Source organism: Cherax quadricarinatus, chromosome 70, assembly GCF_038502225.1.
Source record: "Cherax quadricarinatus isolate ZL_2023a chromosome 70, ASM3850222v1, whole genome shotgun sequence".
NCBI lineage: Eukaryota > Metazoa > Arthropoda > Malacostraca > Decapoda > Parastacidae > Cherax > Cherax quadricarinatus.
Window position 1 is genome coordinate 20,546,090 of NC_091361.1, and position 14,188 is coordinate 20,560,277.

Here is a 14,188-nt window from a genome sequence, read left to right on the forward strand (position 1 = left end):
ACTAAGAGGACCTTGAACTCTGCTTGGAAGAAACTGTGGCCAGAATGTGTAGACAAAAGGGATTTTGAAGGGTTTGAGGCTAACCCTGAGAGGATTATGCCAGTTGAGGAATCCATTGTGGCATTGGGAAAGTCCTTGGGGTTGGAGGTTAGTGGGGAGGATGTGGAAGAGTTGGTGGAGGAGGACAATGAAGAACTAACCACTGATGAGCTGATAGATCAACTTCAAGAGCAAGAGGCCAGACCTGGGGAAACTGGTTCAGAGGAGGGGAGAGAGAAATTGAAGAAGTTGCCTACTACAAAGATTAAGGAAATCTGTGCAAACTGGCTTGAAGTGCAAACCTTCATGGATGAAAATCACCCTCACACAGCTATTGCAAGCCGTGCTGGTGATTATTACACTGACAATGTTGTGAAACACTTTAGGGAAGTGATAAAGGAACGAGAGGTACAGGCCACTATGGACAGATATCTTGTGCGAAAGAAGTCCAGTGACTCTGAAGCTGGCCCTAGTGGCATTAAAAGAAGAAGGGAAGTAACCCCAGAAAAGGACTTACTACCTCAAGTCCTAATGGAAGGGGATTCCCCTTCTAAACAGTAAGAAGATAATGCTCTCCCCTCCTCCCATCCCATCAATCATCACCAGATCTTCAATAAAAGTAAGTGTCATGTAAGTGTGCATGCCTTTTTCAGTTTGTGTGTATTAAAATTAATATTTCATGTGGTAAAAAAAAATTTTTTTTCATACTTTTGGGTGTCTTGCACGGATTAATTTGATTTCCATTATTTCTTATGGGGAAAATTCATTCGCATAACGATTACCCCTCTTGCACGGATTAAAATCGTTAACCGGGGGTCCACTGTATTATATTTAGGGGAACGTCCTAAAAAAGTAGAGGTGATAAAGCACCAGGGAAGGGAGGCAATCACGTATGATCCAAGGAATGAACAAATTCAATTCGTTGGATCGTGAGCCCCTCAATTTTTTTTTTAAGTTTCCTCTAATAATTCATCTACAATCACCTACAAAGTATGGTCAATATTCATATCTATTGTACTCTGTTTTATGAACCAACAAGTGAACGAAATTGATGCAAGGCGGTAAATTTACTCAAGATAAAAAAAAAAAAAAGTATTCCCAACACTGTTTCTTATACCAGCTTATCTTTCTGAAGTATGACAATAAAACTAATAAGAAACTTCCTCACAAGTTTATTTAATCAAAGAGGGAAGGTCAGCATTCACACCTTTTTCTCAGCAATTGCAGCCAGGAATTTTGCTTTCTTTGCCGCTCTTACTGCTGCTACCTCACGCTGCTTCTTTGTGGTAAGGTTGTGCTTGCGGGAAAACTTCATGTTTCGCAGAAACTTAGGATCAACCTGCAATGGAATAAAAAATTGTAATTTTATTTCTGACAACATAGACATGAACCAAAGATGGTTTCCTGAGCTTTAACCCTTAAACTGTCCAAACGTAGATCTACGTTTTTTCAACATTTGAAAGTATGTAAAAAAATTTTTTTTTTTTTTTTTTTTTTTTTACATTTGAAAACGTGTAAAAAAAACTTTGATCTACTTCTTTTTTTTGTTATATTTGAAAATATGTAAAAAAAAAAACGTAATTTACTTTTGGAGCACTACACATGTGAACGTAGATCTGCTTGGACAGTTTAAGGGTTAATATCCTCAGTACAACTCCATCACTACAAGAATTTATCTTCCCAGAGCTCTTCACAGATATTACAATGGTCACATTAGAAAATCGCATTAACACCAAAGCTAGCTCTGTTCATCACATGCAAACATTTCTGAATACCTGCTGAAAGTAACTCACTAATCACAATACCTCTTTTTACAACCAACTAATATTTACTTTTGATTTATACTTTCTTAATCCTTCTTACTCCACATTTTCTGAATAATCTAACCCTTTCAATCATTCTTCTACTCTGAAAATTATACTTTAAAATTCAATCACACTATGTTCAAATATGATCAAACTAAGTGCTAAACCCAAAAGGGTCATACAGTGCTGCAAGCGTGGGATTATGATAAAGAAAGAATATGCAGTCTGACAGAAAAAAAAAAAGTGGACACAGGGCAATATTAATTTCAGGGGTCTGGACAATGAAAGGGTTAATGAACAGAGAAAATGTTGTTTTAGTGCCTAGAATGTCTAGTGTTTATTCTGGATTTTTTAAATCAGAATGTTTTTTTAATTTTGTGTAAAACAGTCTAAATAAACAACATCTGCGCACTTTCTGATATTTTTTTTTTTTGTTATCAATTGAAAGAATGGATGGCATAGTAGCAAATTAGCTGCGAATTTTGTCAAACTTAGCAATGTGGTTGAATTAAAATAGGTCTCAGTAGTAGTAACCAGTTACCAGTCTCAGTAGTAGTAACCAGTTACCAGTCTCAGTAGTAGTAACCAGTTACCAGTAACTATTGTACCGTTGACTCAACGATCAACCGTCTCTGCCTGAGTCACTATCTGAATTCATATTGTGCTGACCTCAGCAGTATCAAAGGCCCCCTCACATAGGGTACTGTGGGCGGCCAGTCAGTATTACGAGTGTAGCCAAGGAGATAGGTACGGCTGGCAAGGGCTCCCTCCACATAACAGCAATTATACTTAATAACAGCCTACGTGAGTATTTCTTCCCTAATCCACGTATCGAACTCCCACATGATAAATGGTGTACAGCGGTGTGGAGCGTGGATTTACGTTTTTAAGGGTAATTCAAGGCGTTTGAAGACTGTTGTGAGTAGCCGGCAGGGTCAAAGGTGAATCGTCGCCCACCAGCCACTGCCCTCGCGCACCTCCAGCCACCAGCAGTCTGACTCCCCTCAAACCTACTGCCTGCAAGCCTGTTGCAGCCGTTTCAAGCTTCCTGGCTTAGTTCGTGTGCTAATTGCTTCAATCTCCGAGGGGTTGACCCGGATTTTGCAATTAAGCCAGTCAGTAAGCCAGACTGTGGAAGTGAACGCCAGTCAGCCTATCATCCAGCCTGTCTCCTGTCATCCAACTGCTCCTCCGTGCTTTGTGCATCGTTACACGTCTTCCAGTCAGCCATTCTCGTGGGGTAAGCCAGTCAGCCAACCCAGCTTCTAACCCAGCTGAGAGAGAGAAGTAAGCCACGCAGTAAGAAGTAAGCCAAGTTCCTCTGAAGTATTCTCTATATCGCTTTGTGCTCCCTGTTGGATGCTAAGAGTGGTTTTCACCATTCCTGTGGCATAGTGGGTTAAGCCACCTTCGTGGGTAGAGAGTGGAGGCCGCGCCAGTGAGCGCCAGCAGAGTCACACCCACCACCCCCCCCCTCTACTCACACCACCCCACCACCACCACTCTCTCCCACCACCAGACACCTCATCTACCTGTGGTTGTTTGCACCCTTGTACCGGGTCCTAGTACTGTTTTGGCTCACGTAATTGGTCAAGAGATTGTAGCTGGTGCCAACGATAAAGCCAGTTATGTGAGTTCACCTAGATAGCACATTTCTTCCGACAACAGTGAATGTAGGAGGCGTCAGTATCACCGCGCGGGACACCTTACCACCCGCCCCCATCACCAGTAATCGCCCGTCTACTACTCCAGACTCCAGTGATAATTTTCTTGAGACATTTTTCTTGCATTTAAAGACATTTGCGTGTGTGAGACATTTATAGTAAATTGCTTGTGTACTCTAAACCTTGTATTTTCAGTGTAAACGCAGTATTCTTTGACTCATTATTTTTACAATATTTTTCAGTGTTTTCACTTATCTTATATTTTTATTCTGTGTTTTTCTTTATGCTACTCCTGTCTGTAGTAAGTATTATTGTGTAGTGTACCAGTCAGTCACCCTGTGTGAAGTGCTTCATTTTTTTTATTGTATTCTTTCAGCGTTGTATACCCCAGTAATTATCATTGTATTTCATGCAGTGATATTCACCCCAGTATACTAAATTATCCATTTATTTCTATGTGTGTCTCTTTTTTTTTTTTCGTATGCCAGCAGTGTCTCATTCCTCTAATTTTTTCGCAGACTGTGTACCATTATTTTTGCAAGCAAATTTTTGTCGTATCAATCACAGCAAGATTTTGTTGTATCAGTCACAGCAGGAATTTGTTGTAAGAATAAACTAATACTGTTGTGTGCTCCACCACTGTAAGTGTTATATTACCTGTGTTTTATTTTATTATTATTTTTTATAATTCTTGAACAAATTCACTCTTGATACAATTTCAATTACTTTTAACGTAAAGTGTTTTCTTTACTCTGCTTGAGTAAATTGTTTTGTCTAATTTACAATTAAGAGTTAAAGTGTTCAATCAGTTTATTTTTTTTTTTGATCTTCATATTTTAATTTATCATTTAACCTGAGTTTTCCCAGTGACACTTTATTACTGCAGTGATTATTTCTACACTTTATTTTGTTGAACTTGTTCTGCAGTGAATTATTTCCTTTTCTTGATATTTTTATGAATTATATTTTAATTTTGTCTATGCATTCTTAGAAAATACTTAAATTTCCCAGTTAACAATTTAATATTTTTATTTTATACTTTCACATTGATTTAAAAATTTAATTAATTAATTTCTTTATTAGCAAGAGTAAAGACAGCTCATTTTGAATTTAATTCAGTCTCCAGTAATATTTTTACTTGTATATTTCAATGTAAATTTTTTTTTCTTGGTCAATAGTCCTTTAAATTGAGTTTTCCTTCCTCATGCAGTGTATTTAGACATTATTCTGCAGAATTAGTTGTATATCTATTCATTTCAATTCTAGAATTTTATATCATTTTTATTGTTCATTATTTTTGCTTTGTTTGTTCTCGTGCTATTTTGCCATTATGTCTCACATACCGTCAAGTGATACTTTAGTGAATGTCGATACTCAGACCTCTCAGGCTACTGCTGGTCCTGTCATCAGTCCTCACAGTTCCTTACCGACTGACAGACCGACCCAGACACCGAGATATTATAGTTATACTCGTGATTCCCTTGATGCGTTACCTTTATTCAATGGCCATGTACATAGTCTTGAAGCATGGTTTGCAGCCATTCGTTCTCGTGCTAGTGCCCTAGGTGAAGGTCCTCCTTCAGAGGAAAGCCTTATCAGACTTGCTAAAGAAGCTCTTTATCGATCTCCTGCTGCTGTTCACGTTGTTGATCTCCTTGATATGCGAGACTTCAGGAATCTTACTAAGTGGTCACAATATGAGGAACTGATTCGTTCTTTCCTTGTCCCAGTAAAAACAGCTGATCCATATGTCGTTCTTAGGGAACTAGTGAATGCTACACCCATGAGTACTGAATCGTTGAGTGCATTTGCTGTTAGATTAGACAAACTTTTATCATCATTTATCAATGCTGTCCAATCATCATCTTTTCTCCCTGAAGAGGCTAAACCATTTACAGAATCAATTGCTAAAATAGCAGCTTTTGGAGCAATTAAAGAACTAATGCCGCCTGCTTCTGTGTGTGCGTATGAGGCTCATCCTCCAACTGTAACGATGGAACCACTTACAGCCTTAAATCATGTACGTTCCTTGTGCCCCCAGGGTACTTTCCCTTGTATTAAAAGTAATGTCGCACATATGCCTCAGTCTGCACCACCTCTTGTTTGCGCCACAGAGACAAATCGTGGTCGTCAACCATCTCAGAGATCATCAAGAACCAGTGTACAGAGTCGTTATACACCTCGTAGTATTCATAGTACATTCAGTAACCATAGTCGGCGGAATTGTTACAACTGTGGTTTCCGTGGCCATATTGCAATTAATTGTCCTGATAGTTACCCTAAGAGACGTTGTACTGATGATGAGTACTCAGATCTTCCTTACTGTACTTATCATAGAATACATGGACATGACACATCTGAGTGCAATGCTCTCTATAACCTTCAGTACTCTAGGTCTTTCAGTGGTCGTTCCAACCGCAGAACCCGTAGAGGAAACAGATCTTGTGGTTCTCAAAATAACCAGAACCAGGCTCATTCTTTCAATTCTCAAACTAACCAGAACCAGGCTCGTTCTTCCAATTCGGGGGAATTCGAGCGCCCCAGTCAAACCGTCCCATGGTGACAGTAGGTGATAATGAGTACACCATCCCCGTTCACAATTCCTTTGAAGCCTTAAGCAGTCTCGAGAATGACAACCCTGCTGATGATGTTGCTTCACATGTTTCTGACATAGATGATTTTGGGGATGGAGTAGAACAAGTCTTTTCTGATGACAATCCACCTTTTTGTTTGCACATAACTTCCAATGCAACCATAGGCCCTATAGTGCAGGCATCTGTTTATAATGCGCCCGTTCAATTGTTCATGGACTCTGGTGCGCAAATCAATATTATTAGGTCTAGTTTGTTTAAGGATAAGAAGTTACGGCATGTCCTTCTCGTAGAACCGACTCCTGTGTCCTCCCTTAGTGGAGTATCTGGTTCCCACCTGCGTGTCCGAGGTAGGACTGCTCTAACCTTTTCTATCCAAGGTAGAGACTTCACCGTTTCCTTCCTTGTTGTCGACCAGATTACTTTCCCTGGTGACCTTCTACTGGGATTTGCTTCCATGCGAGACTTACGCATTGTGCTCGACCCTTATCGATGGCATGCACAAATTGACGACTTGATCGTTCCATTCTGGGGTTACCAGCTTGGATCAGAAATCTGTTATACTGCTGCAGAGTATGATGTACGGATTAAGTCCTTACAAGCTAATGCTTTCTCCAGTAGTGTACCCAAGCGGTCAGGCACTGGTAATTCTGTCACTCCCATCAGTGTTCCACCTATACCTTCAGAATTGCAGGATAGTCCGATGCCTCAAGTGTCCGAGGACGCTCAGATTGCCTCGAGTGCTCAACCTATCCCTGCAATGCCTGCTAGTTCGAGTAGTAGTTTCTCCACAGGGGACGCCTTGTCGGAAAACAATTACTTGCAACTAGTAATGCCATCTCTTGTTGATGTCACATGCCGTCTGCAGAAAGACGTTTCTGTTGCGGCTAGTGCTCTCACTAGAGTGTCTGTTGTTGTTCCTAGTGTTCCAGATGGTGATAACGTCCTAGTTGACAGTTATTCCTGCAAAGTAAAAGGTCTATTTGTTGAACCATCCTTACATGTTGTACGAGATAGTAAGATCCATTTCTACCTGGCCAACACTTCTGGTCACAGTGTTCGCCTCAGAGCAAATACCAATCTTGTTGACCTTGTTCACTATCCTTACCCTGTTCAGGTAGAGGATGAGTTGTCACCTGACCAGTGGGTCGGTGCTATTTCTGCCGGGGAGACCTCATCCACTGCACTGGATCAATCTGTTCCACCAGTAGAGGAGAAAGACTTAGCTCCCACTGACTTCCCAGATGAAGTCAAGCGTTTGTTGACTCTGTTGAACAAACGTCGTAAAGCCATTGCTTTACCAGGTGAGAAGATGGGTATAACGAACTTATTGTCCCATCGTATTCCACTTGAACCTGGTACTAGACCTATCTACATACCTGCGTACAGAATGCCTCATTCACAAGTTGCTGTCGCAGAAGAATTGATCAATCAAATGCTTGATGATGGAGTTATTGCACCTAGCAATTCACCTTGGAATGCACCCTTGATACTAGTACCTAAGAAGGATGGTACTTGGCGTCCAGTAATTGACTTTACGAAGTTAAACGCAAAAACCATTCCAGATCGCTTTCCACTCCCTGTACTGGGTGATCTTTTACGTAATATCGGAGATAACAAAGTCTTTTCAACCCTAGATTTGTTACAAGGGTTTTGGCAAGTCCCTCTTCACAAGGACAGCCAAGAGCTAACTGCATTCTCCACTCCTACAGGTCATTATCACTTCCTCCGTATGGCATTTGGATTACGATCTTCCCCTATCACGTTCTCAAGGCTCATGACTAATATCTTTAGAGGTCTCATAGGTAATGCACTTATGGTGTACTTAGATGACGTAATCGTCATGTCTAAAGATGTGGATACACACTTGAAAAGACTTGATGTAGTACTTGGTAAGCTTGAAGAAGCCAATTTAAAGATCAAACTGTCAAAATGTCAATTTTTCAGATCAGAAATTAAGTTTCTTGGTCACGTAGTCACTCCTAGAGGGGTTACGACTGACCAAAGTAAAGTAACTGCAGTACTAAATTTTCCAACTCCCAAAACTGCTGATGCCCTAAGATCCTTTGTGGGCTTAGCAGGTTTTTATAGATCTTTCATTGCCAATTTTTCTTCCATAGCTGCTCCTCTAACTGAGTTGCTTAAGAAAGATGCTCCTTTTGTTTGGACCTTCCGTCAAGAAAGAGCATTCCAAACTCTAAAAGAAAAGCTAACATCTGCTCCAATTTTGAAATTTCCAGATTTTTCTAAGCCTTTCTATCTGACAACTGATGCTAGTTCAATTGGCATAGGTGCCGTACTAGCTCAGAAGACCGATGGCAAGTACAACGCAGTTGCATTTGCTAGCCGAGTCCTTACGAAGGCTGAACGTAATTATACAGTAACTGAGCAAGAAGCTTTAGCAATAGTATGGTCTTTAAAGCACTTCCGAGACATTATTTATCAGTACTCTGTTCATGTCTTGACAGATCATGCTCCACTGATACCCTTATTCCAGAACAAACAACCTACTGGAAGGTTAGCTAGATGGACCTTGACTATCCAAGAGTTCAATCCCACCTTTGAGCATTTACCTGGCAAGTCAAATGTAGTCGCAGATGCCTTATCGCGACATGTTAGTATAGTAACTGCAGACCCTCCATTTAGTGCTGAAGATGTAAAGAATGCTCAACGAACAGATCCCATGTGGTCTGGTGTGATTCGATTCCTGCTCCAGGAAGATCTTATTCTGACTGTGAAGCCACCAGCTCCCATCAGTGACTTTGTCATGAACCAAGAATTACTGTATCGAACAGCCGAGTTGGGTACTCCTAGCAGAAGAGTATACCAGTTAGTAATTCCACAGTCACTAGTGAATGTAGCCTTACAGCTAGTTCACGATGTACCAGGTGTTGCACACCCTGGTATGGATCGTTCAGTAAAACAAGCCAGATTGAAATACTTTTGGCCTCGAATGGCAACTGATATTTCTGAGTATGTTAAGAAATGTAGTGTCTGCATGCAACATAAAGGCAATGCTAATGGTCCTAATCCAATCCAAGTGTATCCAACTACTAGCGAACCTTGGGAAAGAGTTGCGCTAGATTTGTTAACTAATTTCCGATGTTCCCTCCAAGGTAACAAACATCTGTGTGTTATGGTAGACCATTTCACCAGATATTGTGAGTTAGTTCCTATTGCAGATAAGACTGCCGAGACAGTAGCTAAAGCGTTTAAAGAACGCATTATCTGCAGGCATACCACCCCTAAGTCCCTAGTAACAGATAATGGAGGTGAATTCTGTAATGAAATTCATGAAAATTTGTGTACCTTGTACAAGATCTCTAAATCCACCATTGTTCCTCATCATCCTGCCAGCAATGGGTTAGCGGAACGAACCAATAAGAAAGTACTTGATGTCTTGAGAGCCACTATCAATCCCAACAGTGAAACTTGGGATGAAGTTATACCTGATGTGCAGTGTGCTATAAATTCTGCTTACAATGTTTCTATAGGTGACACTCCACATTATGCATTGTACGGTGTAGATAAACGTTTGCCTTATGAGTTGTTATATTCTAATCCGAAACCAAATTACAACCCTGATGATTTCGTAGCAACTCGTACCAGCTTAGCTCAAAGTGTTTTTAGAAGAATCCGTGAAACACTTCATAAATCAACAGCTGAATTCACAAGAGTCGCAAACACTCGATCAAAGCCATCCAAAATCAAAGTAGGTTCGAGAGTTATGCTGATTAACTTTAACAAAACGTCTGCAATGCCAAAGCTTGATCAAAAGTTTGTTGGTCCTTATCGAGTAGTTGAACATATCACTGGTAATAAGTATAAGGTTAGAGAGATTATTACTGGTCAGTATAAAGAATCGCATTTGGATCATATGAAGTTAGTATGTGATGATAATGACGTTCCAACCCAGACTAATGTGACAGACTCTGACAATCCTCCTGATCCTGTACTCTCTTCCTCTGATACTCAGTCAGACGATCAACCTGAATGTCGTTATTCCCTACGTACACGACAGGTATTGAGAAATCCTCAAGTATCATTTGTAACTTCCAATTCAGATTTGCCTCAAATACAGCATGAGTTAGCCAATGCTACAGAGTTTGATCCTCCCAGAGATGACACCCATTCTGCATATGTCAATCACACCCTAGCAGAGTTGGGGTTAAATGTAAATACCCTGTATAGATGAATAATTACAGTATCAACTTATCAGTATTCAAGAATTTTTTTTTTGTGTTCATGTTCTCTCCGCATTCTGAGAGTTAACAGTCTAGATTTGCGTGCACCGAATCTGCCTTTCTGTTAAACACTCTTTCTTTGTATATATTCCTTCCTCAGAATCCGTAGATCACATGAATACAGATCGATCGATCAAAATTTTTTATTTTTATCACTTGTAATCTCAACGTTGAGTTCGTTGTTCATTTGTTGAGTTTTAAGTTGTACTATAGTATACCTTGTATTGCATTACAGTTTCAGTTACGTAAGCTTTCATTCCAATGTTCTACTTATGTATATATAATGTTTCATGTTGTGTACTTTGACATTGTATAGAATCAGCCCAAGCCGTATACCTGCCATCTCTAGTTTGTATTAGTTGTATGTCGGGACGACATACGTTAGCGTCGCCGAGCTCTCAGTAGTAGTAACCAGTTACCAGTCTCAGTAGTAGTAACCAGTTACCAGTCTCAGTAGTAGTAACCAGTTACCAGTAACTATTGTACCGTTGACTCAACGATCAACCGTCTCTGCCTGAGTCACTATCTGAATTCATATTGTGCTGACCTCAGCAGTATCAAAGGCCCCCTCACATAGGGTACTGTGGGCGGCCAGTCAGTATTACGAGTGTAGCCAAGGAGATAGGTACGGCTGGCAAGGGCTCCCTCCACATAACAGCAATTATACTTAATAACAGCCTACGTGAGTATTTCTTCCCTAATCCACGTATCGAACTCCCACATGATATAGGAAGTGGGTGAAAAAAACTGATGCGTAAATTCCTTCCAACCGCTAACTTTGTGCTCAGGCAATTCCATAAAATTTCATACTTTTGTCATACCTTCAGAAAAAAATTATCTTCAATTTCAGGGAAAAAAAAAAAAAAAAAAAGAGGACAATGGGGGAAAATATCAATTTAGGGGGTCTAGACAAGTGAAAGTTAATTTGCGGGTCTGGAGAGTGAAAATTAATTTTAGAGGTCTGGACAGTGGATATTAATTTTGGAGGTCTGTAGAGTGAAAAAGTTAATATATTTATATACAAAAGTGACGAAAACCACATGTCAACTTACTCCACGGAGAGAAGGATACTTCTGCTTCTTGGGGCGTCGTATGGGATTACTGAAAAAGTAAAGTTAAATAATTAGCTTTCTGAAAGTTTTTATTTTAAATCTAAACATATTTTCATAAACTGTATCAATGGAAATACTGTACAGTAAAATTTAGGATGCACTAAATTTTAGATTTCACTTTCACAATCTGACAATAAGACAGCACTGGTACAGCAAATGAGTACTGTACACCTTCAACATTTTAATCATTACTTGTTTTTGTGACTAATTACAAACACGAATTGGCTAGACACATCTTTAAAATGTAGAACCCCACAAAATGTGCTATAAAACATACACGGTACATTTTTATCATTAACCACTTGAGGGTCCGTGCCATTGTTCTATGGGTTTGAGGCATGAGAAAAAACAGCGACTGTGTTTTTGGTTTAAAACAGAGACTTCCACTATTGTTTTTATGGTTGCATTTGTGGTTTCTTGGTCTCATTTGATAGAATGGAAAATATAGTACAGAAATAAAGATGATTTTGATTGGTTTTAGGACTGAAAATAGCTCGAAATTGAGCTCAAAATAGGGGAAATGTTCGATTTTGGTCAATATTTGAGGGTAAACAAATCACATCACGTGTCCAATACACATCAGCTGGCGGGTCTAATGCATGTTCATTAAGGCACTGATATTATTTGTACAATTATTACACTCTTGCATAACAGTAACTTCCATTTTTTGTGTGAATAAAAAATCAAAATGGAATTAATGTGTAAAGCCTGGAAATGTAACTAACGAACAGAGGAAATGTTATTTTAGTGCCAGGAATGCCTGCATTGTCTACTTTGGACCCTATCTTGAAACTGGAATAATTTAAAATTTGTGTGAAACAGTTGATCGGGCAGTTACTTGTGCTCAACCAATAAAATGAAAGGCATACTAGCGAAACAGCTAGTAATTTGGTCAACTGGAACAATGTAATTGGCCTAAAATAGGACTCTAAGTGAGCAAAACTGGCAATGCACAGATATTGTTAACACAACAAAATTCACGATAGCATTATTTTGTCAATTTTCCACCAAATTTAGTTTTAGTACCTTCAGAAAAAGATTCTCTACCATTTCATAAAAAAAAAAAATCTTCTACCCTGTGGACAAGTGTTAGGTCAGGAGTCTGGACCCTCAAAGGGTTAATAAAAAATGTCCAAATGAAAATAACTACATAAAATACTTTAAATTTAGAAGCTAAGAGTTCAACTAATGTCACTACCATCGTTCTCTAAGAATCAGGGTCTGCGAAGATTTTGCTCATCTTGCAAGAGGAATTAACCCTTTCAGGGTCCAAGGCCCAAATCTGGAGTCACGCACCAGTGTCCAAGAATTTTCAAAAAAAAAATTTGTTATTTTTTCTTATGAAATCGTAGAGAATCTTTTTGTGAAGGTAATAAAACAAAAAGTACGAAATTTGGTGGAAAATTGACGAAATTATGCTCTCGCGAATTTTGATGTGTCAGCGATATTTACGAATCGGCGATTTTGCCGACTTTGACTCCCATTTTAGGCCAATTACATTATTCCAATCAACCAAATTCTTAGCTATTTCACTAGTATTACTTCTATTCTATCGATTGAGCACAAGAAATCGCCAAGTCAACTGTTTCAACTACAAAATAAAGTGATCGGAAATTGTTAATTTGGCCAATTTAACACAAAGTTCAAAATATTCCAATTTCAAAATAGGGTCCAGAATGAACAATGTAGGCATTCCTGGCACTAAACTAACATTTCCTCTGTTCATTAGTTATGTTTTGAGGCTTTACAAATAAATTCCATTTTGATTTTTTATTCACATAATGAATTTTTATTCACACCAAAAAATAGAAGACTTATTGTTATGCAATACTGTAATAATTGTATAAATATCATCACCATATTTGTGAATGTATATTAGACCCACCAGGTGACGTGTATTAGATGTGAGAGGTCGCTTGTTTACTCTTGAATATCGGCCAAAATTTAACATTTCCGCTAATTTGAGCTCAGTTTCAAGCCATTTCCAATGCTAAAACCAATCAAAATCATCTCTATTTCTGTAATATGTCTCCCATTCTATCAAATGAGACCAAGAAATCGCAAATACAACTATAAAAAACATACAAAAATACACTGCAAAGTTGCTGTTTTAATCGAAAAATCATGATTTCATTTTTTTTCTCTCATTATACACAGTGTGCTGCAGGATCTGTTTTATGTGGTGCACACATACCACATAGATGTATTCTCTCATATCTAGGCCCAAATGTACCACTCACAGTTTATCAGAGTGAGCTGAGCTCATGGCATAGATCTACGGTTTGGACCCTGAACGTAAAGCCGTAGATCTACGGGACGGACCCTGAAAGGGTTAACACCTACATGTAGAAGAAAAAATCTTTATGAAAAATTATTAAATCTCTAAAAGACAAATAAACTGAGAATGCAATGATCCTAAATTTTAATTTGAGAAACTTTAATTTTAGTTAGTGGAGAATGTGTATACACTCAGTGGCAATTTTATTAGGTATACCTGCTCATTAACCCTTTCACTGCTTCGGTCATATATATACATTTTACGAGTCAATGTGTTTGACATACGTACACACATTAAAATATTCTAGTGGCTTCAAATCAAGCGGGAGAAAGCTGGTACTCCCACATGTGAAAGAATGGGTCGGTGTGGTCAGTGTGCGCAGTATAAAAGAAATTCCGCAGCACGAAGTTCATAATGAGAAAAAAATCTCCGACCATGATTTTGGATTAAAACGC

The 14,188-nt window shown here is 39.0% G+C and overlaps 1 protein-coding gene across 2 annotated transcripts in view; it reads right to left on the reverse strand.

Annotated features, from left to right (window-relative positions):
- Window positions 1-1,195: 1,195 nt before the first annotated feature.
- Window positions 1,196-14,188, reverse strand: part of RpL29 (ribosomal protein L29) — an 80,863-nt gene continuing 67,870 nt past the window's right edge. For both annotated transcript variants that reach the window (XM_070099930.1, XM_070099931.1), the window contains exons 3-4: window positions 11,396-11,444; window positions 1,196-1,378 (exon numbers count right to left, since the gene is read on the reverse strand). In XM_070099930.1, coding sequence (XP_069956031.1) covers window positions 1,241-1,378; window positions 11,396-11,444 — 187 coding nt within the window. In that variant the 3' untranslated portion in view covers window positions 1,196-1,240. The remainder of the gene's footprint in view (window positions 1,379-11,395; window positions 11,445-14,188) is intronic.